Source organism: Geotrypetes seraphini, chromosome 12 (assembly GCF_902459505.1).
Source record: "Geotrypetes seraphini chromosome 12, aGeoSer1.1, whole genome shotgun sequence".
Lineage (NCBI taxonomy): Eukaryota > Metazoa > Chordata > Amphibia > Gymnophiona > Dermophiidae > Geotrypetes > Geotrypetes seraphini.
This window is the reverse complement of record NC_047095.1, coordinates 49,909,193-49,932,529: the sequence shown is the minus strand read 5'-3', so window position 1 is coordinate 49,932,529 and position 23,337 is coordinate 49,909,193. Positions and strand designations below refer to the sequence as shown.

General features: G+C 39.9%; 1 protein-coding gene across 9 annotated transcripts in view; it reads left to right on the top strand.

Moving 5' to 3' along the window:
- Positions 1-23,337, top strand: part of PATJ (PATJ crumbs cell polarity complex component) — a 392,685-nt gene that overhangs the window by 13,795 nt on the left and 355,553 nt on the right. For all 9 annotated transcript variants that reach the window (XM_033916053.1, XM_033916047.1, XM_033916046.1 and 6 more), the window contains exons 4-7: positions 2,920-3,123; positions 10,477-10,616; positions 14,342-14,537; positions 19,858-19,986. In XM_033916053.1, coding sequence (XP_033771944.1) covers positions 2,920-3,123; positions 10,477-10,616; positions 14,342-14,537; positions 19,858-19,986 — 669 coding nt within the window. The remainder of the gene's footprint in view (positions 1-2,919; positions 3,124-10,476; positions 10,617-14,341; positions 14,538-19,857; positions 19,987-23,337) is intronic.

Sequence of the window (23,337 nt, the reverse complement as noted above, 5' to 3'; positions counted from 1 at the left end):
AAAAAAGAATTTCCTTAGATTACTGCTAAACCTATAACCTTTTAACTTATTCTATGCCGTCTCATTCCTGAGTTTTCCTTCATTTGAAGAAGACTCACTACTGTACATTAATACTATGGAGATATTTAAAAGTCTCAATCATATCCTCTCTCTTCCAGAGTATACATAGTGAGGTTGTGGGTTCAAACCCCGTGCTGCTCCTTGTCACTCTGGGCAAGTCACTTAATCCTCCACTGCTCTAGGTACATTAGATAGATTCTGAGCCCGCCGGGATAGATAGGGAAAATGCTTGAAATACCTGTATGTAAACCATTTTGAGTGTGGTTGTAAAAACTACAAAAAGGTGGTCTACAAGGCCCAATCCCTTTCCCTGATGTTACAATGCCTCATTCCACCAATGCCTAAGAGCCAACCTCATCAGTGATGTCACAATGGCTTCATTGTCCTATACTTGGCTCACTTCTGATGTTATTGGAGGAGAGTGTAGCACAGTGGTTAGAGCTACAGCCTCAGCACCCTGAGATGGTGGGCTCAAACCCTGCATTGCTCCCTATGACCCTGGGCAAGTCACTTAATCCTCCACTGCCCCAAGTACCTTAGATAGATTGTGAGCCCACCGGGACAGATAAGGAAAATGCTTGAAGTACCTGTATGTAAACTGCTTTGAGTGTGGTTGTAAAACTACAAAAAGGCAGTATACAAGTCCCAATCTCTTTCCCCCTTTCCCTGTCTGTCCCCATACGCTTTATGACGGACCACTGACCAATTTTGTCTCCATCCTTTTTATATCTTTTTAAAGGTGTGATCTCCAGAATTGCACACATTTATACAAGTGAACAAAGAGCGGGTGGAGCAGGGGAAAAAAACTGGGACATGTCCTCCTTGGAGAAGGGACTGAGGGGAAGATTCTCAAAGCTTAAATGTGCTTGCTAAATTGGTTCCAGCCGGTTTAGCGTGCAAGTATTTTAGCGGCGAATTATCAAAATGGCTTACCGTGATCTTTTCCGAGTTTCCTAGCAGTCTCTGATTCTGCCATGCAAATGTAGTACAACGAGGTCATTAATATAAAAATGACCACTCCATTAATATTAAAATGATCACCATCGAGTGATTCTCTAACCTCATTGTGACACATTTTCGGCCAAACTTTGCCGACAGGTCTGAGCTGTCGTAGCCTTACTTTCTGATCAGTGCCTTAGCGCTGATTGGCTCAGGCACTGCCAGGAAAATAAGATTTGACAGCTCGGATTCCCCTCACGCAAATAAAAAAAACAAAAAAAACCCAAATCGAAGATTGGCAGAAGAGATGCCCACTCTGTCCCACCACATTGCACAATCCCCCAACACTACTACCCACCCTGCAGTGTGAGAGATGCCTATTCCTTCCTGTTGCACAATCCCCCAACACTACTACCTCCACACCCCCGTAGCGGGAGAGATGCCCACTACTGCACAAACCCCCAACACTACTACCCACAACCCCCACCCCGCAACAGGAAAGAAGCTCACTCACTCCCAGGGAGGGGCCTAAGGCTCCGATTGGCCCAGGCGCTTAAGACCCCTCTGGACGGACTTCATGAATAAGGTAGGGAGGATTGGGGGGTCATCTGGGGCATGGGGGGGCTGTCTTAGGGGTTGGGGGGGCTGTCTTAGGGGTTGGGCCCCCACCCTTAGCAGTGGGAGAGAGTGGGCATCCCTCCCACTGCTAAGGGTGGGTGTCTGGAGGTTGTGCGAGTGTAGTAGGAGAGAGTGGGCATCTCTCCTGCCAATCTTCGATTTAGTTTTAGTTTTTAATATGTGGGTGTATTCTGCTCATGTGCTAATTGCTATCACTAGCGACTCATCTCAGGTAAATTTAGCGAGCCTACGTGAACATCCATGAACCTCATTTGCATGTGAAGTTTTTTGAGAATGACTCACCTTTTTGAAATTATTACTATTGCGACCTCGGTAGCAGCCCATTGGATATTACCGTTAAGTTTTGAGAATCTTCCCTTGAGAATGTTGGGGGCTGAACCTACCGTAAGTAGCTGAGGCTGAGAGAAAGTTTTAGAAGGTAGAAACTGAAGAAGGAAAAAGGTGGGGGCAGGGGAGAACTCAAGCCTTATGAAGGGGAAATTCTGTGCAAAACATTACAAGTATAAGATGCAGAATTATACAGAATTTTCAAATACTGTGTGCAGAATTTTACTTTTTTTTGTGCAGAATTTCCTCAGGAGTAGAAGCGTAACTATAAGGATTGAGACCTTTTACCTTACTATTCACTGCTAGACCTTGCATTGGGTAATGAGACTGACTCATGCTTTTCTGATGAATAAAATCTGAATGTGTGGCTGCGTGAAAAGTTTTTTTAAATTATACCCTGGGGAAATCACTTTTTAAAAACTTAATTATACCACCAAGGGGAAATAGTAGGTTATGATGGCATGATGTATCCAAGTCTTTTAACAAAACTGCCTCTTTGTTTGGCTTGTTAAAACTTCAATACACCATTAAGCTGTGTGGTTTAATATATTAAAACAGTTCTGTAGCTCTGTTGCTGTAAACATACGTTTCCTTAGCACAATCTGCTTGAAAGGAACATTCGTTTCCAAAGAACTACCTCCTTGCCTGGCATATTGAAGCCTGCAATTCCCAGTTGACCACTCTTACATTTGTAACTTGACTAGCTCTTGTGTGAATTGAATTGCACTTCTCGACAGTAATAGCTGTACATTCTACCCCTAATGTGTTAAACCATCATGCTGGTAATAACTTGTTTATATTTATATGCCTCAGTGCGTGAAATGCTGTATCTTTGGATTCTGGTCCTGTTACGTTAGTTATGTGTTTACACAGTATGTGCTGCTGTGTTTGGGTTTTCATAAATCAAATATACTTGTAGTTAAAATTTTTCTCCCCTTCTGTCTTACTCCACAGCTGAGCCGCATGCCTGCAGATCATTCAGCGGAATTTGATTTTTCTAAGAAAGGGCTGTTGGTTTTTGATGCCGACCCTTCTCAGATCAAAAGCTACGGGAAGGGCAACACCTACAGCACTTTAGATAGATCCGTTCCGTCCACAGTACTGCTTCCAGAACTGAGAGATGAGGAATTTAGGAAAATTATCCAACAGATGGCAGAGGTAAAACTATTGAAATCCAGACATCTGTACTAAATAAACATTATGTGCAATGAATTTTTTAAATATGATTTACTGACCACCTTTTTGAAAGAGATTCACCCAAGGTGGTGTATATTGCAAGTTGACCTGATGGCAAAGTTGAAATAATAAGGTAATCCTGAACGGAGTCATCCTTCCTAGCAATATTTCTCTGTACCTGATCATAGTAATCTGTGTTGAAGTGGCACCCAGACTGTTGTTCTGCCCTATGGAGTATAGGATCCAATGCAGAAAAACAATTTTTACCATTCTGTATCTGTGGAGAATAAACTTGGTGAATCAGGTCAATAGTTCTATATACCTTTTTCAGGAAAAATGATTTTTTTTGTGCCCTGGGGATTGAACAGTTTTACTTTGCTGATATTCCTCTAATTAATTGGGTGCAAAGAGGGTGAAGTTAATTAGGGCAGCATCATTTTAAATTGGCCCTAGTTATGACACTTGTTCAAAAATTTAGTATATTTCCTTATTCTTGCCTTTTCTCCATCCTGAACAATGCAATCCTGAACAATGCTTATTTCTTGTACAATCCCACTCTATTCCTGGACAAGTGTTTTATGCATCTCATGTCACCAGACTGCTTCTAGGAAGCTTCATTTACATACTTTTCTGACTCTCCCTCTTACCTCAAGGACTGCCCTCAAGAAGTCGGCTGTTTTCCTACAAGCCAGACTGTAGGCGCTTGTCTTTTCTGCTTGGTTTTCTTTTCTTTAACTTGGAGTTCTTCTGTTTTGGCAGTAGGCTCATCAGTCCCACCATGACTTTACGGGACTTCCCTGTTTTGTCACACTTGTCCAGGAATAGAGTGAGATTGTACAAGAACGAAAAATTAGATTCTTACCTTTTCTAATCTTCTTTCTTGAAAATCCACGCTCTATTCCTGGAACCCGCCCTGGAAGTTGCTGGTTCACTGATTGTCTGCCTTAATAAGTACTGGTAAGCTAAACTTCTGGTTTCCTGACCAGCCTTCCTAATAGTACCATCAGGATATGTTCACCCTTTGCCTTGGGGGTCCCTAGTTGTAGCTCTCCCTTTTGTTATTGCAGGCTGTCTCCTTATGGCACAATTTATTTCAGGTTTATAATGTTTAATAACCTGTTTCAATTGTTATGATATTTCATGTTTTGAACAGATTATACTGATTTGTTGGGGAGTTTCCCATACTGTCTGCTTCTATACGAACTGGCTTTCTGAGGGCAGTCCTTGAGGTAGGAGGAAGGGTCAGAAAAGTATGTAAATGAAGCTTCATACAAGCAGTCTGGTGGCATGAAATGCATAACTCACTTGTCCAGGAATAGAGCATAAGAATAGCCTTATTGGGTCAGACCAATGGTCCATCAAGCCCAGTAGCCCATTCTCATGGTGGCCCATCCAGGTCCCTAGTACTTGGCCAAAACTTAAGGAGTCGCAACATTCCATGCTACCGATCCAGGGCAAGCAGTGGCTTCCCCCATGTCTGTCTCCATAACAGACTTTGGACTTTTCCTCCAGGAAATTGTCCAAACCTTGATCAAAACCAACCATGCTATCTGCTCTTACCACAACCTCTGGTAATGCTTAACTATTCTCTGAGTGAAAAAATATTTCCTCCTATTGGTTTTAAAAGTATTTCCCTGTAACTTCATCGAGTGTCCCCTAGTCTTTGTAATTTTTGACGGAGTGAAAAGTCGATCCACTTGCACCCTTTCTACTCCACTCAGGATTTTGTAGGCTTCAATCATATCTCCCCTCAGCCATCTCTTTTCCAAGCTGAAGAGCCCTAACCTTTTTAGTCTTTCCTCATATGAGTTTCAAGTTTATTAAAAATTTGCTTACACGCAATATCAAATACTTCAATGCGTATGACAATTTAAAATTGGAAGACAAAATAAAACAATTTGTACTCATAAACATACATTGTATGTTCACAAGTAATTAGCGATACAGTGTGGATTTACAAGAAAGAAGATTAGCAAAGGTAAGAACCTAATCTTTCATTCTGTAAATATTCCATAGATATCATCTCAGTATTTCATTATCACAAATGCAGTGCACCTGAAATTGAAGTATCGGTTCCTGATTGATTTTCTTCTAGTTTTCTTCTTTCTTTCTTTTATTCAATTCCTGTATATTTATTCAATTTCTGTATATTTCTATTCGTTGGAACCTGTGTGGGATCCTGGTACCATAGTCTTCATTTGCAATTTTTTGGGGGGTTTGCCCCTGTTTTATATCCTCAATCTTCCCATTTCATATTCTGTAAGGCATACCAAACCCCAACCCTAGCTGATCTCTGTGCTCAGTTTGCTGAACATCTTTGGCTCAAATCCTGTACTCATGTTGACTTCATACATTTCAAATTCCTTCTGACTTCCTTCCAGTCTGCTCTTTCACTTGCCAAACAAGACTGCTACGCCCATTTGACTAACTCTCTTGTCTCCAATCCTCACCGTCTCTTTGCCACACTGAACTCTCTACTCAAAGTGCCCTCACCTCCAATCCCCCTCCCCCTTCAAATTCTTCGTAGATTGTGGCTGACTACTTCTATGACAAGGTCCACAAGATTATCCTTGTGTCCTCAAGCAGGTCACCTCCACCTCTCCTTCCTCCAGTTCATTCTGTCAACCTTCCTTAAACCCCTGCCACCTTTTCTTCCTTTTCTGAAATCACTGAAGAGGTAACTGCACATTTTCTTTCCTCCTCCAAACTCACTGCCTGTTCCTCTGAACTGATTTCCATCCATTTATTAAGAATTAGCTCTCCTACAGGCATCCCTTCTATCTGTCATAGCCTCAATCTTTCACTTTCCACTGCAACTGTTATGATGTGTTCAAACATGCCATAATTATACCACCACTCAAAAAACCCTCACTGGATCCTACCTGCCCTTCCAATATCGCCCCATCTCCCTCCCTTTCTTATCAAGCAACTTGAATGCATGGTTCACTGCCATTGTCTTGACTTTCTTTCATCTCAAGCTATTCTTGACCCACTGCAATCAAGCTTTCATCTTCTGCATTCTACAGAAAATGCCCTTGCTAAAGTTTCCAAGGACCTGTTTCTGGCCAGATTCAAAGGCTTCTGCTCTATCCTCATCCTTCTCAATCTTATCTGCTGCTTTTGATTCTGTTGACCATCACCTACTCTTTGATATGCTGTCCTCACTTGGATTCCAAGTCTATGTTCTTTTGGGGGGTTCTTCTTATCTCTCTCAGTGCACTTTTAGTGTATGCAGTGGTGGATCTTTCTCCACTGCTATCCCACTATCAGTTGGTGTACCTCAGGGCTCTGTCTTGGGACCTCTTTCTTTTTAAATATCTGTACTCGTTCCCTTGGTGCTCCAATCTCCTCCCATGGTTTTCAGTATCACCTCTATGCCTCCCATATCTACCTCTTTATACCAGAAATTTCTTTTTTTAATTGGTAATTATATTATATCATACAAAGTAAATCAAATCTTGAGAGGATGATATCTTTAAAAAACCCAGAATCATAGCATATTCCATACATAATCATTTCATCCAAGTCTTGGCAACAAAAAAGAAAATGGAAGGAGAAAACGGAATCACATTATCTGAGAAGATGAAAATAAACAGAAAGAAATCTTGGAAAAATGTCTTACATATGCCCTGCTCAGAAAGATCACACATCCAATATTTGGCAAATATCTTTCAGCCTAGCAAAACGTGGGTCCATGTCGAAGTCCTGTTTTAATACTGCAAGCACTTTAAAGCTAAGTTATTTATTAAGTTATTAATGACTACTAAAAGCACTTTAAATGATAAAGAAATAGATTTGAGTGGTAGGTAGGGGGATAAGACCAATGAGGAGGCTAGCTACATTGAAATGCTGTACTTTCAACAGATTTATTCTGTACAGAAGTAGCCACTGAGGTCATATCCCATAAACATAATATAAGACTGTATGAACAAGAAAAATGAATAATGATTCTTGAAAGGGATAACAATATAACATTCAAGTAAACTATAATATATCAGAAGATTTTGGAAGATTTTTGATGTTAAAGAAATTCCTTGATAATATATAATGAGGATATACTAAATAGCTGCTCAAAAAGATAACATATCTGTTAATTCCATCCAATTTCAATTCTCAACTGATGTCAAATTAACCCTCTTAACTGTATAAGCTTCTCTAACCTCCTCTTCTACAAAGCCGCGCTAGTGGCTGCTGCACGGTAACGGCCCCGAAGCCCAAAAAGATTTAAAGGGCTTCGGGGCTGTTGCTGCGTGGCAGTCGCTAGTGCAGCTTTGTAGAAGAGGTGGTAAGTGTAAAGGATCAAGCAAAGTATATTCCTTTCCTTGAAAGTTTAACTGACATAATCCAGAAAACTTCCGGAAGAAGGTCATACCTAGAGATAAAGCTCTTGATCTCAACTTAAGAAAATCCCGACGGATCACTTGGGTCCTACGGGAAACAGCCGGCAAAACATGAATTGGAGAAGCATGAAAATGAGCTAATCTCTTCCTAAAGAAACTTATCAGTACTCTATTTCTATCATCACTATTCCCAAAGGTAACTAACAAGGATGCCCTCGGTGTAGTTTCTTGAATTGACGTTTCCAGCATTGTAGTCAAATCTACTTCCAAAACCTCTTCAATCCTTTCTCCAGAAATATTCTTAACAGAAGTGGGAATTATAAAAGGCTTTAGAAATAATTGTAAGGGATGAGGAGTCAAAAGATAGAATTTTCTGTGCCTGTGGTATACAAGGTACATCTCTTTCTTCTCTTCATATTTCTCTAGCATGTATTTAAATACTTCTTACATAGATACTATAATTAGATTGTGAGCCCATTGGAACAGAGAGGGAAAATTTTCTGACTGAAAATGTAACCCTCATTTCTAATGTATTAGTATTGTAAACCGCTTAATACTCATGTACAAGTGTTATATCAAATATAATAAATCCAATCCAATATACTGCTTCAGCATTTGACTTAGGGAAATCATATTATTATATGGAAAATTAAAAAAATGTAATTTATTAGCCTTCATCTGGTTTTCCAACTCTTCAAACCTAACTTTCAATAAATTGTTCCCTTTAACTAGTGAGACATTAACTTCTCCAATGATTTTATTTTCTTAGTGTTCATTCAGATGACCTCTATGCTTGTTGATCTCTGTCTCCAATGTAGACTGCCTCTCCAGTGAAGGTTTAAAGTCAAATAAACATGTAGACAAATTTCCTTCCATCTTGGAAACCAATTGCCAAATATTTGAAACCTCCTTAGAGGGGACCATTAAGATTCCAACAGCCCCCATACATCCCCCAAATGAAACAGGTTTTAAAGAGGTTTGGGGGGAGGGGGAGCTTTCTACAACATGAGAACTTCTAGCTGAAAAGTCTAAACTTCTCCTAGGAGGGTTATATCAGATTCAACATGATGGATAATCTCACCCCCCAGCCATGCCTACACCTATTGTGGAACCAGAAGTAGTTGAGGATAAATCTGATAAGATGTTGTGTAGTTTAGGCGGTGACTGATTGTCCGGACTGAGAGAAGGAGCCTCAGAGCTTATTACTTAAAAAACTGAATTCACATTTTTATCAGAACTCAACTGTAGCTTTACCTCTCGTCTAGATTTCTGCAACTTGCTTCTCACAAGTCTGCCACTAAACCATCTTTCCCCTTCAATCCATTTGAAATTCTGCTGCACGACTTATATTCCACCAGTGTCACTATGCTCACATTATCCCTCTCCTTAAGTCACTTCATTGGTTCCCTATCCATTTTCGCACAGTTCCTCTTATTGAATTTACAAGCGCTTTTACTCTGCAGCTCCTCAGTATCTCTCCTCTCTTATCTGTCTTTATATTCCTCCCTGGGAGCTCTGTTCATCGGTTATGTCTCTCTTATCCTTCTCCACTACTGACAACTCCAGACTCCGTCCCTTCTGTCTTACTGCACCATATGCCTGGAACAGACTGTCTGAGTTAGTATATCAAACTCCGTCTCTAGCAGTATTCAAATCCATGCTAAAAGCCCACATTTTCTAAGCTGCTTTTAACTCTTGACTTCCACTCACTTGTAAACTATCCATGTCTGTTTTATCATTCCCTCTGTGAGAAATTCCCTAACCCTTATTTGTTCTATTTGTTTTAATTAGATTGTAAACTCTATTGAGCAGGGATTGTCTATTACATGTTTAATGTTCAGCACTGTGTACATCTAGCAGCACTATAGAAATGATGGTGTCAGGTCAAAAGCGCGCCGGGACAAAGGCGCGCGCAGACAATTGAGCGCAGTGCGGAGGTGCGCACCGCACAAAATTACTGTTTTTATGGCTCCGACGGGGGGGCATGGGGGGAACCCCCCCACTTTACTTAATAGAGATCGTGCCGCGTTGTGGGGGGTTTGGGGGTTGTAACCCCTCACATTTTACTCAAAACTTCACTTTTTCCCTGTTTTTAGGGAAAAAGTTTAGTTTACAGTAAAATGTGGAGAGTTACAACCCCCCAAACCCCCCACAATGCCGGCGCGATCTCTATTAAGTAAACTGGGGGGGGGGGCTCCCCAACAAAACCCCCCGTCGGAGACCCTAAAAACTGTAATTTTCTTCGGCGAGCGCCTCCATCTTGCGCTCAGTTGTCGGCGCGCGCCTTTGTCTTTCGCCGAGTTGTCTATGAACCGAAATGATTATTATTATTAGTAGTAGTAGTAGCTGTAATCATGGATCAAAAATCTGGCCACTAGGTGTCGCCCTCAAGTAGTGATGATTACTTCCTTCCCACCTCTCCTGTTCTTCCTGGAATTGTTTATGCTTTCACTGCAAAGCCAAATGCAGAAGGACAATGCAGGGATCATATTGGGACTCTTTTGCATGGCAGCGCAAGACTGGTTCATTCATCTCTAACCTTAATGGAAAAGTAGTTTTGGGTGTTAAAAACAGAATCATTTTAACATTGCATGTGAATGAAAGGAAATTGTAATTTGCAGATTATGAAAAGATTGCCTGTGAAATGTGGTACAGAAATTTCAAATAATTGTTTACAAGCAGTCTCATTTCCTTCTCAGTTTTCATGCAGCTTGAATCACATTTCCAATCTTATTTTGCTCGAGAATGAAGTGTGAAAATAACTCCTAAGTTCCCTGAGGTTGTAGGCAGTGTATGAAGCCCACTGTGTGTACTGTACTCTCTCCTTGAAAGTAATGAAGTGAGATCCTTCGCAGAATTAATTTATTATGAAACTGCTGAGTTTGTCCATCTAACAGGAAATAAATCTCTCTGCTTGCAAGTTTCACTACAGTAGATTAAATGTGTTGGCAAAAATCTACCAAATTTAAGAAATCAATATTTTTTTTCTTATTAGGGAAGGCAAATTGAATATATAGATATAGAAAAGCCATCTGTTGGAGGCCTCGGATTTAGTGTGGTTGCGCTTAGGAATGAAAATCTGGGCGAAGCCGGTATATTTATAAAGGAAGTTCAACCAGGCAGTATAGCAAACAGGTAAGGCTGCTTTTTTTTTTAAACCATTTTCTTACAGAACTAAAGCATTTATTGACTGAACTTTTTTCATCCAGCTTAGGCCTTTTGGTACAGCTTAGAAGAGAGAATTTGCATATCTGTATGTGATGCACATGCTTTAGATTTCTGTTATGAAGTCCCTGAAAAAGAAATAACACCGCAAGTTTCAAATACCGCCTCTTAACTAAAGCCCCCTCCCAAAACAACTAACCATATTCATTTCTTACTCTCTTTGAAAATGGCCAGATATCTTTTTGGTAAGGTCTTTTTGTAATACATCCTTGACAATTCTTTTGTAATCCGCCTTGAACCGCAAGGTAATGGCCTATTGTAATGTAATGTGTAGTTTGACATTTTGAAATGTCACCATATTTCAGTTCAAAGCATTTTATTTATATGCTTTAAAATTTTCTAAACAGTTTACATAGTTTACATACATAGTTTTAAAACAAAAACATGATAAAATAAACATACAAACAAACCTTAAAAATCATGAGTACAAAATGATACCTTTACTTTGCATAATAACAATCATGAGTAGTTCATCACCAATTCACCAAAACTAATTCTAGATTTCTAGTCTCTGCAGAGAGTTATGTCACTGTTAAAATCTGGACCCATGGCCTCGCCCCCAGGCCTGCCCAGTTCCACCCAGCCCTACCCAAGCCACGCCCTGTTCTGTCTTGCCCCTTCAACCTGTTCTCGTGCTCAGAGCCGCATCGGGAGGGCATCAGCGCATGTGCAGCGCATGTGCAGTGATGCGATGATGTCACACACATGCACGTGATGTCACTTCGTTGCATGCACAGATGCCTTCCCGATGAGGTCCTGAGCTGGAAGCTTTTCAAAACCTGGACAAAGTGCCGAGTTTTGAAAAGCCGTCTAGACGCCCGGACATGTCCTCTAAAAAGAGAACATGTCCGGGTAAATCTGAACATCTGGTAACCCAAGGTATATAGAAATGGAAAACTCTGAAAAAGCTAGATTTTCTAAGCAATGCTGTACTTGGAAAAGAGAAACAAATGTATTTCCTTTGGTATTTTGCACAATCTAAGAATAAGGGTGTACATTTTCAAAAGTTGATGCATTCCTTTTCCATCTTCCTCCTCCTCCTCTCTCACCACCCTCCTTTCCATTTTCTTTCTACTCCCTCCTTTCCATTTTCTTTCTACTCCCTCCTCTTAGATACCTCCAACCATCAGTCATCTCTTTTATCTCCTACATGATGTCACATCTCCCCTTCAATCTTCCTCTCCTTTTACCCTCTCAGCTCTGTTTCCTCCTCCTCCTCCTTTCTGTTCACTTTACTCCATGTTCTTCTTCTCCATGTCTCTTTTTTCCCCCATTTTCTCTTTTTCTCATCGCTCTCCCACCTTGATAACTTTTCCACATCACTCATCTTTTACCATTTTTCATCCTCTCTCTGCTTGTACTTTTCTCTTCTTCCTCCACCTTCTGTCATTGCCTGCCTATTCTGTCTTGGAGAGATTCTGTTTAAAGTGCTGATATATATTTGCTTATGCATTAGTTGTTGTTTTTTATCTTCATTGCTAAAAATATTTTGTCACAATATTTGTTTTGTATAGTTTGGCATTGATCGTCATCATTTCAAGGTAAAACTAACATGAGACTGTATAAAAACATCTCACCTCTGCCCTTTTGTTTTCATGAGGGGAAGCCTCTGCTTGCCCTGGATCGGTAGCATGGAATGTTGCTACTCTTTGGCTTTTGGCCAGGTACTAGTGACTTGACCATGAGAACAGGCTACTGGGCTTGATGGACCATTGGCTGACCCAGTAAGGCTATTCTTATGTTCTTATTAAGAGACATTGAGCTTTAACAAAAAAATACATTCACTGTAGTAATTTTGTCTGAGCATCTTCTTTTCTGTTTAAAGAAAATGCATTTATAGAATCTAAAGCAAAATTTAAATGACCTCATAACTGGAGTGAGTTTTGATGACAGCTTCAGCAGTTGAGCAGTCAGACTACAGCCAGGCAGATTTCTAAGATCTGGGTCCGAACTGAAGCTGGAGTGGACATTGATGGCAACTCTAGTAGTTGGACTATTGGCAGGTAGATTTCTGAGGTCTGTGCCCCAAAATTGGCATGGAGAGCAGAGATTAAGAATAGAGAATGACACGGTGACAAAATTCATCACCGTTCCCGTTCCCGCAGATAACCGCGGGAAACCATCTTCATGTCATTCTTTAAGGAGAGAGGGAAGAATCAGAGTATGAATGGCCACAACCACTGACCCGCAAGCTTTGCTTTGAAGAATGCTGGTGTAGAAGGACCGAGGTTGAAACAGACACTACAGAATGACAGTCTCTGGTATCCAGAGCAGATATTGTGATGTCATAATGCCTCATTCCACCAGTGCCTAAGAGCCAATCACATCAGTGATGTCACAATGGCTTCATTATCCTTGGCTCACATAAGAATCAGAGTATGAATGGCCACAACCACTGACCCGCAAGCTTTGCTTTGAAGAATGCTGGTGTAGAAGGACTGAGGTTGAAATAGACACTAAAAAATGACATGGGACGGGAACGGTGATGAATTTTGTCACCATGTCATTCTCCAATTAAGAATACCAGTATTTAATCATGAAGAACTACAACCTGTGCAGAAAGCCAGATTCAACTCTGGTCACCTTGCTGGGCAGACTGGATGGACTGTGCAGTCCTTTAAAGGAAAAAGGGTCATGCGCATGGATTGGATCTACTCCCTTTCTGTGGGTACAATCAAAGTGGTTTATATATACTATATGCAGGTATTTTTTCCTGTGTCTAGTTGGCTTACAATCTACCCCAGGCAGTGGATGGTTAAGTGACTTGACCTGGGCCACAACGAGTTCCCCAGCTTCTCATACTACTGCACTAACCGTTAGGCTAACCATTTATCAGCTGACCTTTACTTTGCTACTATGCTAATGTTAATTAGGCCAAATGTTGTTGGGTGGTTTAGCATTTCAGAGTTAAGAGATCACATCCAGATAAAAACAAAACCTGTTGCTTTATTACTTGTGCCTTGTTGATTCCTTACGGTTTTAAAATAGGGCCACATGTGGTTGTGATTGGCACAATGCATAGAAAATAATGATATGAAAGTTTTAAAGGGAAAAGGAAGGAGACTTGATATACTGCTTTTCTATAGTTACAATAAAAGCAGTTTACATATATACAGTTACTTATTTTGTACCTGGGGCAGTTTAAGTCACAAGAAACTGCAGTGGGAATTGAACCTGGATTAATTACTAGGCTGTTCCTTTCATGGATCATCAGCCTTTATGGTGCAGAGATAGTTTACACTTAGAGCTTATTATGGTTATATTTTAACCATGCTTTTGTCATGAATTTTTCTCTTTCTCCATTTTTAGGCCTCCAGCTCAATCAGAACCAACCTGTATCAGATAACAGTACTATCAGCTATCATTTGGAACTGTGTTTTTCCCTATTGTATATTTCTCCTGACATTAGCCTTCAAGTGCTGCAAACTGCAGCTCCATCGAGAAGTCAGCTACTTGTGAACTCTTAAGCCTGGCTCAGAGATCACTGTTTAGTGATGGCTTAAACTTTCTCTTGTAAGGGCTCTAAACATGTCCCTACAGCACCCTTAGCCATTCCAGTGGGCAGACTCCTGACTGGTGAATTAGTATCATTGTCAGTGTTTAAGGTGTTTGCATTTTTTTTCAACCATATTCAGGGACGGAAGAGTAAAGGAAAGTGATCAGATCCTTGCCATTAATCACACACCACTGGATCGGAATATTTCCCATCAGCAGGCTATTACATTGCTTCAGCAGTCTGTAGGATTCATACATTTGGTTGTTGCCAGGGGTCAATTGCACAGAAACAACAGAACTGCAAGCAATCTGCCAAGTGATACAGCATATGAAAATGTAAGTTCTGAACCTCTCAGCATGTATGGAGATTTTCAAATGTGTACGTAGCCTGATCCTTCAGGAGATAATTTTAAGCATCCGAAAATATTGTTCTGTTAGAAATTACAGTGAGATATTGGTTAAAAAAAAGATTTTTCTTTATTCCATGGGATCCTTTATGGCTCTTCACCTAGGGATAAGGGTCAGATAACTCAAATATACCACTCAACTCAAAACCCTATATGGAAAAAGATACACACTCCGCAACACTAAAAGGCTTTTCATACATACTAGTCATCCACACAGCACAAATATGACAGCAGGAAGAAAACAAAAGAAAAAAAGAAGTGGAGAAAAAGCCTCAGTTCCGCCTCATCTGGCAAAAAACTCCACTTCTTCAAAATAAACACTCCTGCATGCAGACAAAAACTGTAGAAAAAAAGCACTATAATAGCCTGCAGAGTGATATCAAACAGCACGCCGGGCAAACAGTCCCAAATCGTGATATTGTGGGCATGGGAGCACTGCAGCAGTACAGTCCAGAATCATGAAAAAGAGGCAAATGAAAAAGAAAAAACCACTTAGCTGCTACTATCATCCAGGCACTTCTCAGCCCACAGTTTCACCTCCTGGGCATTACAGCCTTTATGGCCCCCCATGTGGACTTCTAAAATAGACAAGTAAAAATCTATTTTTCTTGTGGAAATGATTGATATGTGCACTATTGGATATCTTAACTATTTTAATAATTTCTGTGGTTGTCATAGTAATATTTAGACCAGAGTTTCTCAATGGATCTGCGTTATGGGAGTAGTCAAGTTATACAAATTTGATTCATATATTATCGTTTCACTCTGCTGCCTTTATCAGGAGTTAGTGTTTCATTAGCGTTCTCACAGCAATCCACAAGATTTTTTTAAAAAGTCAGATTATCCAAAAAACATCCATCCATATTTTGGAGACCTATAACAGATGTTCTCTGCGGACAGCAGGATGCAACAGCCACACAATCTCACCCTCCCCTCAATTGAAGTCAACTTTGTATAACTACACATTCAAATCTTTTCAGCTAAGAAACAAAGCTGACGGCAGGGTAGGGCGAGACTGTGTGGCTGTTGTATCCTGCTGTCCACAGAGAACATCTGTTATAGGTTTCCAAAATATGGAAGGAGGTTTGTTTGTTTTTTCCGGATAATCTGATTTTTAAAAAATCTTTTGGATTGTTGCAAGAACGCTAATGAAACACGAACCCCTGGTGAAGCCTGGTGAAGCTAATATATGTAAATACATCTGTTGCATATTCATTGTGGATATTCTGTGGCTATTGAGGCCTGGAGCTGAGATGATGATGATTGACCATTGTGCTGAAACATTTTATATCAAAATAGATGTTTTTTTGTTTGCCTTATACAGAATGTTTATTTTTAAACCTCTAGCATCTATAACCTTGGAGAATCTGAAAAATTATAGTGAATAATTAGTACTGCCAGTTGCTTTGACAAGCTACATATAAGTTTAAATATGTGTAGAGTTTCTATTTTTAGGTATTTTATTTTCCAGCTAACTTGGGGTTCTTTGAGGGTACAAAATACCAGAATTTTCACATCACTATTTCTAAGTACCTTTTCCAATGGAATTACGTATATATGTGTGTGATATATTTATGTCAAATTACTGTTATTGCAGAAAAGACTCTAAAACTGAAGGGAGATAAAGGTCAAGACAAGAAAGGATGAAAGTATTAAGGCAAATAGTAACATAGTAAATGACGGCAGATAAAGACTTGAATGGTCCGTCCAGTCTGCCCAACCATACACGCTCTGTCAGAAGCCCTAATATATGCATTGAAACTGAAGAAGTGTTGCCTCCATGGCACTCAAAACCCCCAAAATATTAGTTGTGATCTTCTAAATTATATCTGTGGCTTTTATAACACACGTATGCTTTAGTTTACTGTTAATGGAAATGGAGAACTGCACAAAAAATATGGTAATTTTTATTACCTTATTTCCAAGTTTCCAAGTTTCATTAAAAATTTGATAAAACGCTTATTAAAAATTTCTAAGCGATTTGGGAAAGGAGCATATAAAAACAGATATTGATTAAAACTTATTTGAATCACAGGGATGTAGGGGGTAGAACTACAAGTTTATACAGAAAAGAAGAACACAGAGGGCTAAAAAAGCTGCCAAATTGAGGCATAAGTTGTAAGTTGCAGTATTGCAATATTTTGACTTGTGCAACTTGAGAAATTTATTTTGGGGGGGCGTGTTTAAATATGTCCAATCTCAAATGCGTCTCTGAAAAGAAAACTCTTCAGTGAGCTTTTAAATTTTTCTAGCGTTGTTTCCTCTCTGATTTGGGCTGGTAAGTTATTCCATATCTGAAGGTCAGTGACAGAAAAGATGTTTGTGTGCCTTGTATAAATAGTTTTTAAGGAGGGTATTGACAGAAGATGTTAATCTGTCGATCTCAATGTTCTGGGGGGAGCATATGGGATAAGAAGTTTATCCAGAAATGTGGGTTGATTTGTGTTAAAAGAGCTAACTTGTAGGTAATTCTATGCGGGATTGGAAGCCAGTGCGCATTTTTTAAGAGCAGCGTAACGTCATATTTCCTTGAATTTGTGATAATTTTAACTGCCATGTTTTATATAATTTGTAGCTGTCTGGTTTCTTTTAGTGAAATACCTTTGTACAGAGAATTACAGTAGTCTAATTTCGAGATTATTGGAGAATGAATTAATATATTCAATGAAGCTGATTCTAAAACTTTTGATAATGATCTTATCATTTGTAATTTGAAAAAAACAATTTTTGACCACTGCACTTGTCTGTTCATGGTAAGGAGAATTTATTGAGCTTTGGTGATAACATGTGATAACTTCTATTGCCACAAAAGAAGCAAATAGTGAGGCAAGGAGTCGGGAGATTTCCACTCAACAAACAATATTTATTCAGTTTGCAGTTAAATTTGGAGCATAGAATAGAGGCGACTCCACATGGCTGTGTTTCGGCAAGCAGCCTATACCAGGTGTCAACAACAGACCTTACAAATGAGTTTCATAGTGTTTAAGTACTTGAAAGCAAGAAATATCGGGTAGTGAAACAGAAAACTGTAGCACCTATTGCAGGATGGCAGTATTTCATGCACTAGTAAGCTAGTCGAGTTGCCTCTATACTGCATGTTTAACTGTGAACTCAATAAATATTGTTGATTGGAAAGCTTGGGCTCCTCGTCTCACTTTTTGCATTTTTTTTGTGGTCATAGTTCCATGAGGTTTACATTTCCTCTTTACAATAAACTCTATTTCAACATGTGAAACCCAGTTTTACATAGGTTGTCTTAGTTGAAAAAAGGATGTTCAAGTTAGAATATTCTAAATGTGCAAGCTCTTTTACAAGAGGCTCTCTGAACACAATGCCTTTTGTAAAATTTGTTTAAGGCTGCAGAAAATAAATGTGTTTTATGGCATGTTCATTGGGAACAGTGATTTGACAAATAGACTTTCAAAAAAAGAGTGGCAATACTCAGGGCTTTGAATGTATAAGTAAGTGGTAGTACTTGGCTGTGCTATTATCAGTACAAGGTCCTCCCTTTTTGTTGTCACATTGGGCCCCCAGTTATTCAAAGAAAAAGACCACATTATCCCATCACAAGCAGGCAGCATATTCGCACACGTGGGTGACATCATCCACGGAGCCCGGTATGAACAGTGTAAAAGTGTACTGTCACTTTAAGCATTAGAAAGCTTTAAGACTACCCTTACCGTGCATGCGCGCGTGCCTTCCTGCCTGACGTTGGCTCACAAGGTCGTCGGTTTTTCCTTGGAGTCAAGAGCACATATCTAAACTTTGTTTAGTCGAGTTGCCTTCCCAGTTCATATTTTTTAATAATTTCATTCATTCTTTCTTTATTGTTACTTGTTTTTCTTTTAGATCCTTTACAATTTCAATTAAATTTTTTTGTTTTTATTTTTGCGGCCTTTGGGCATTTTTTGAAGCCTTTGTCTCCACTGATGGCGTCAACGGCTTTTCGGCCTTTTTATCACTCGACCCGTGCTGCTTTGTCTTCCAGCTGGATCTCTTCCTAATCTTCATTCGGAGAATAGTTACGCTCTGGAACACATTGCCAGAGGTTGTGGTAAAAGTGGATATCGTAGTTGGTTTTAAGAAAGGTTTGGACAATTTCCTGGAGGAAAAGTCCATAGTCTGTTGTTGAAAAAGATATGGGGGAAGCCACTGCTTACCCTGGATTGGTAGCATGGAATATTGCTACTCCTTGAGTTTTGACCAGGTACTAGTGATCTGGATTGGCCACTGTGAGAACGGGCTACTGGGCCTGATGGACCACTGGTCTGACCCAGTAAGGCTATTCTTATGTTCTCCAGCCCCTCTCACACTTACATCCTGAGCCCTCTCACACTTACATCCTGAGTCCATTCACCTTGTTGTTTTCCTTTTCGCCTGAGCCATAGATAAAATGGCTTCCATCATAGGTGTCGCCGCTCCAAATTTTGTCTAAACTTTAGCTGAGATGAAAGAGAATGGACCAGCTGTCCTAGGTGTTGTGCCTCATAGGCTGCTACACTGCTCTCCAAATCTGATGTTGAAGTGGGGCCAAAAAGAAAACCTGCCACTGCAGCCCATCTCAGCCTTACCATCTAGGCCAAATGCATGTTTACAAATTGTATCTACTTATTTGTACCTGAGACAAAGATGGTTAAGTGACTTGTCCAGAGTCATAAGAAGCTTCAGTAGGAATTGGACCGTTCCTCTGGTTCTCAGTCCACTGTACTAACCATTAGGCTGCTACTTCTCTACTACTGGCATTCTCCCTCTCACTAATTGCCTTACCCAAGTCAGAATAAGACTGTAAGCATAGCCTTTCCCCCTCTGCTCCCTTTGCTGTGGCTCAGCTTATGATCCATGTTGGAGGAGGCAAGTAGGGAAACCTAACCGCATAGCATGCTGGGAAAGCAAAATTTGGAAGTCGGCTATGTTTTGGCTTCAGCGAGTCCCTGATTTCCTGTAGGATCAAACAGTAGCATTTTCAGTTTAATCAATTAACCCATTAAATATTTAAGATCCGTATTGCGGAGACCATCTTTGTTTAGATGACTTTTTATTGGCTAGGCTGATAAGTCACCGGTGAATATGTGTTTGAGCATACTGGCTAAAGAGGCAGAGTTACCAGTGTTTGGATGAGAAAGATCAGTGCAGCTTCTGTTTGAGAGACTGATTTATACAAGATGTGTGAGAAATTAATGATACAAATAAGGCAATGTCTGTCATTTTATTTCAAATGAAATCTTTTTTTTTCTTTATATTAATTACAGATCCACTGGGGCCACACTGAAGATATTGAACTCATTAATGATGGCTCAGGATTAGGTTTTGGAATAGTAGGAGGAAAATCAAGTGGTGTAATTGTCAGAACTATCGTGCCTGAGGGACTAGCAGATCGGGTAATTTGTTTTCCTATGTCTTTTGTATTTTATTTGATATAAAGTGTAATTAATACAATTTCTTCTGACAGCCTTAAATTAACTCGCTGCATATACAACATTAGCAGACTGCTGATAGGGTGATAGATTGCACAGTAATTTAAGTAACGCAGGCTGTGAAATGACTGCCACTAAAACTCAACTCATACTAGATCCTGCTTTTAAAACGTTCATTAGCTAAACACATCTTGCACAATTTAGCAAATTTATTAAAAATTATTCAGTGCTAATTTAAATCTGGTATTGATTGAACTGTAAAGGATGAGTGTCAGGAAGCTGGTTTTCACAGTTGCAAACCAAGCACAGAACTTCACATTTAATGATACTGAAATTGGAAATCGGCATAGAAAAAAGACTTCTGATAGAAAATGATCATTTACTGGAGATTACAGCAGTGGATATAAATATAATATACATCAATGAAAACCCTTCAAAAACACACTCAAAACCTATAGAGCAAATTTCCCATATGGAAACAGCATCAGCTCCCAGGATTTGCACAGCAATAAGCTTAGCTAGAAAAAGACAGTATTGCAAATATTAGTACAGGTCTTAGGACACAGAATAAATCAGACTGCTCTAGATGTTTAAGCAGAAACTAATCACTACCAGAATACTGCATCTTTATTAAATTTTCTAAACCGTTTTCAGGTACTCAAGCATTTTTCCCTGTCTGTCCCAGTGGGCTCACAATCTATCTAATGTACCTGGTGCAATGGGGGGGGGGGATTAAGTGACTTGCCCAGGGTCACAAGGAGCAGCGTGGGCTTGAACCCACAACCTCAGGGTGCTGCGGCTGTAGCTTTAACCACTGTGCCACACTCTGCCCTTGGTCACACAGACAGATCCTCATCAAATACAGATTAAGAGACCACAGAGAAGAAATAGGAATTTATAGACAAAAGCTGACCTGGAAACCCCAGACTGGGGGTGTGCTATGTAGGGCATATCAGTTGCTAAAATGATTCATTTTAAAGTTTAGGGAAGACCTCTTGAAGTGATCATAGGTGTTAATGGAATGGTAGCTTTTCTTTTTGTTTTGGAAAGCATTTAGATTGGTAGTTGAGCATAGACTTGGGAGAAGCTGTAGTGGAGCATGAATATAGAAAGTGTAAAACATAAGATGTTTGCCCTTGGATGAGTTTAAATAGCAATAAAAATGAAGTTTTCAAATAAAAGATTCTTTTATGCATGACATACATTATTCAGTTAAGGTTCTACAAATTTTCAGTTCTGGCAGATGACTCGTACTCTTCATCCTGTGATTTCCAAGAAAGGATGCGACATTCAGAAGAAAGTTAGCTGAATTTCCATGAAAACAGTTGGCTTGCTGCCTTGACTCGCTTTCTTCAGGAGATATTCATGAGATCCCATAACATGCTATTTTTCACCTGAAACCTTAATTATACAACTCAAATATTGATTTCTGTTTTTTCACTCTTTTGCTCACAGCACTCCATAGGAGACATAAACCTCCATCTTGAAGATCACACCTCGAAACAAGTAATAAATCTTCTCTCATACCTCAAAGCACTGAACTACCAGATCCTTAACCCCCAACCCACTCATGAAAAAGGCCACCAACTAGATTTTGCTGCTTACATGACCCAACACCCTCACAAACCCGAAATTCTTATCTCAAATGGGGCCTGGTGCCCCTCACTCTGGTCAGACCACTACAAATACACCTTTAACATCAACTGGCCTCAAAACATTAGCAAACAATCTCCAAAAAAAACCTACTTCAAAATACGCCAAAAAATCGAACCCCTCACATTTTGGGATAAAGCAGACCAAGCTATCACCAACACAACCCCCAACAAATTCATATCCCATTGGCGAACCATAAGCGAAACCATCCTGAATGAACTAGCCCCAGAAAAACTAAAATTTAAAATAAGTAGACCTTCTGACAAATGGTTCGATTCCGAACTCCACCAAGCAAAAAAGCACTGCAGACAACTAGAGAGAGACTGGAAAAAAAATAAGAGCTCAGAACACACTAAAACAGCATGGAGAAATCAAATTAACCAATACAAAATCAAACTCAAGGAAAAACGGAAAGCCTACTACTCCAAAATGATAGGCACAAAAATCCCAGACACAAAAAAACTATTCAACCTAGTAAAGAATCTCACTGACACCAAACCATACCTGGCCACTCAAGGTACCCACCCACCGACAGCCATCCACCTAGCAGATCACTTCAAAAATAAGATCACAAATATCAGAGCTGCATTCATAAACACACCCACCCATCTCGAAAAAATAATAACAAACCCAACAACTGATGAAGCCATCGCAGCAGACAGATGCTGGTCCAACTTCCCAATCCTACTTTGGTCGGATATGAACCGACTCTACAATAAATACAGCCATGCATCTAGCGAACTCAATAACTGCCCCACCTACCTGTTATCAAACGCCTCCACCACATTCAAAACCAACTTGATGCTATGGATTCAAACCACACTAACAGAAGGCCAATTCCCACAGGAATTAGGAGAGATTATAATCACCCCTATCATAAAAGATCACAAGGGCCCAATAGATAGCCCCTCCAACTACAGACCCATCGCCTCAATTCCAATGTATGTCAAAATAATAGAAGGCCTTGTTACACAACACCTCACAAACTACCTGGAAAAACATAACCTACTTCACCACTCACAATCAGGTTTTCGAACCAACCATAGCACAGAAACACTTCTAATCTCACTCCTAGATATAGCCCGGCAACACATCAGTAAAGGAAAAAAGATGATACTAATACAACTTGACCTCTCTGCAGCATTTGACCTAGTAGATCACACCTTATTACTACAGATACTCGACGCCATAGGGATCTCAGGCAAGGTCTACAATTGGTTACAAGGGTTCCTCAAATCAAGAACCTATAGGGTAAAATACAATGACACCAAATCAGAGCCATGGGCAAACCCCTGCGGAGTACCACAAGGATCACCTCTCTCACCTACACTCTTCAACCTCTTTATCTCCTCCTTAGGAGCCACCTTAGATAAACTAAACGTCACATCCTTCAGCTACGCAGACGACATCACCATACTCCTCCCCTTCGACCCGTTAGAGCCCACCACCACAGAAAAGCTGGAAACAACCTTAGATACAGTAGAAAAATGGATGATGGATCACAAACTAAAACTAAACCCAGAAAAAACAAAATTCCTCCTGCTTGAAAAGGCCAAAACCCCTACCATCACAGAACTGATAATCAAAAACACCAAATACCCAATACAACTCGAACTAAAACTACTAGGAATTACCATAGACAGATGTTGCACAATGCACTCC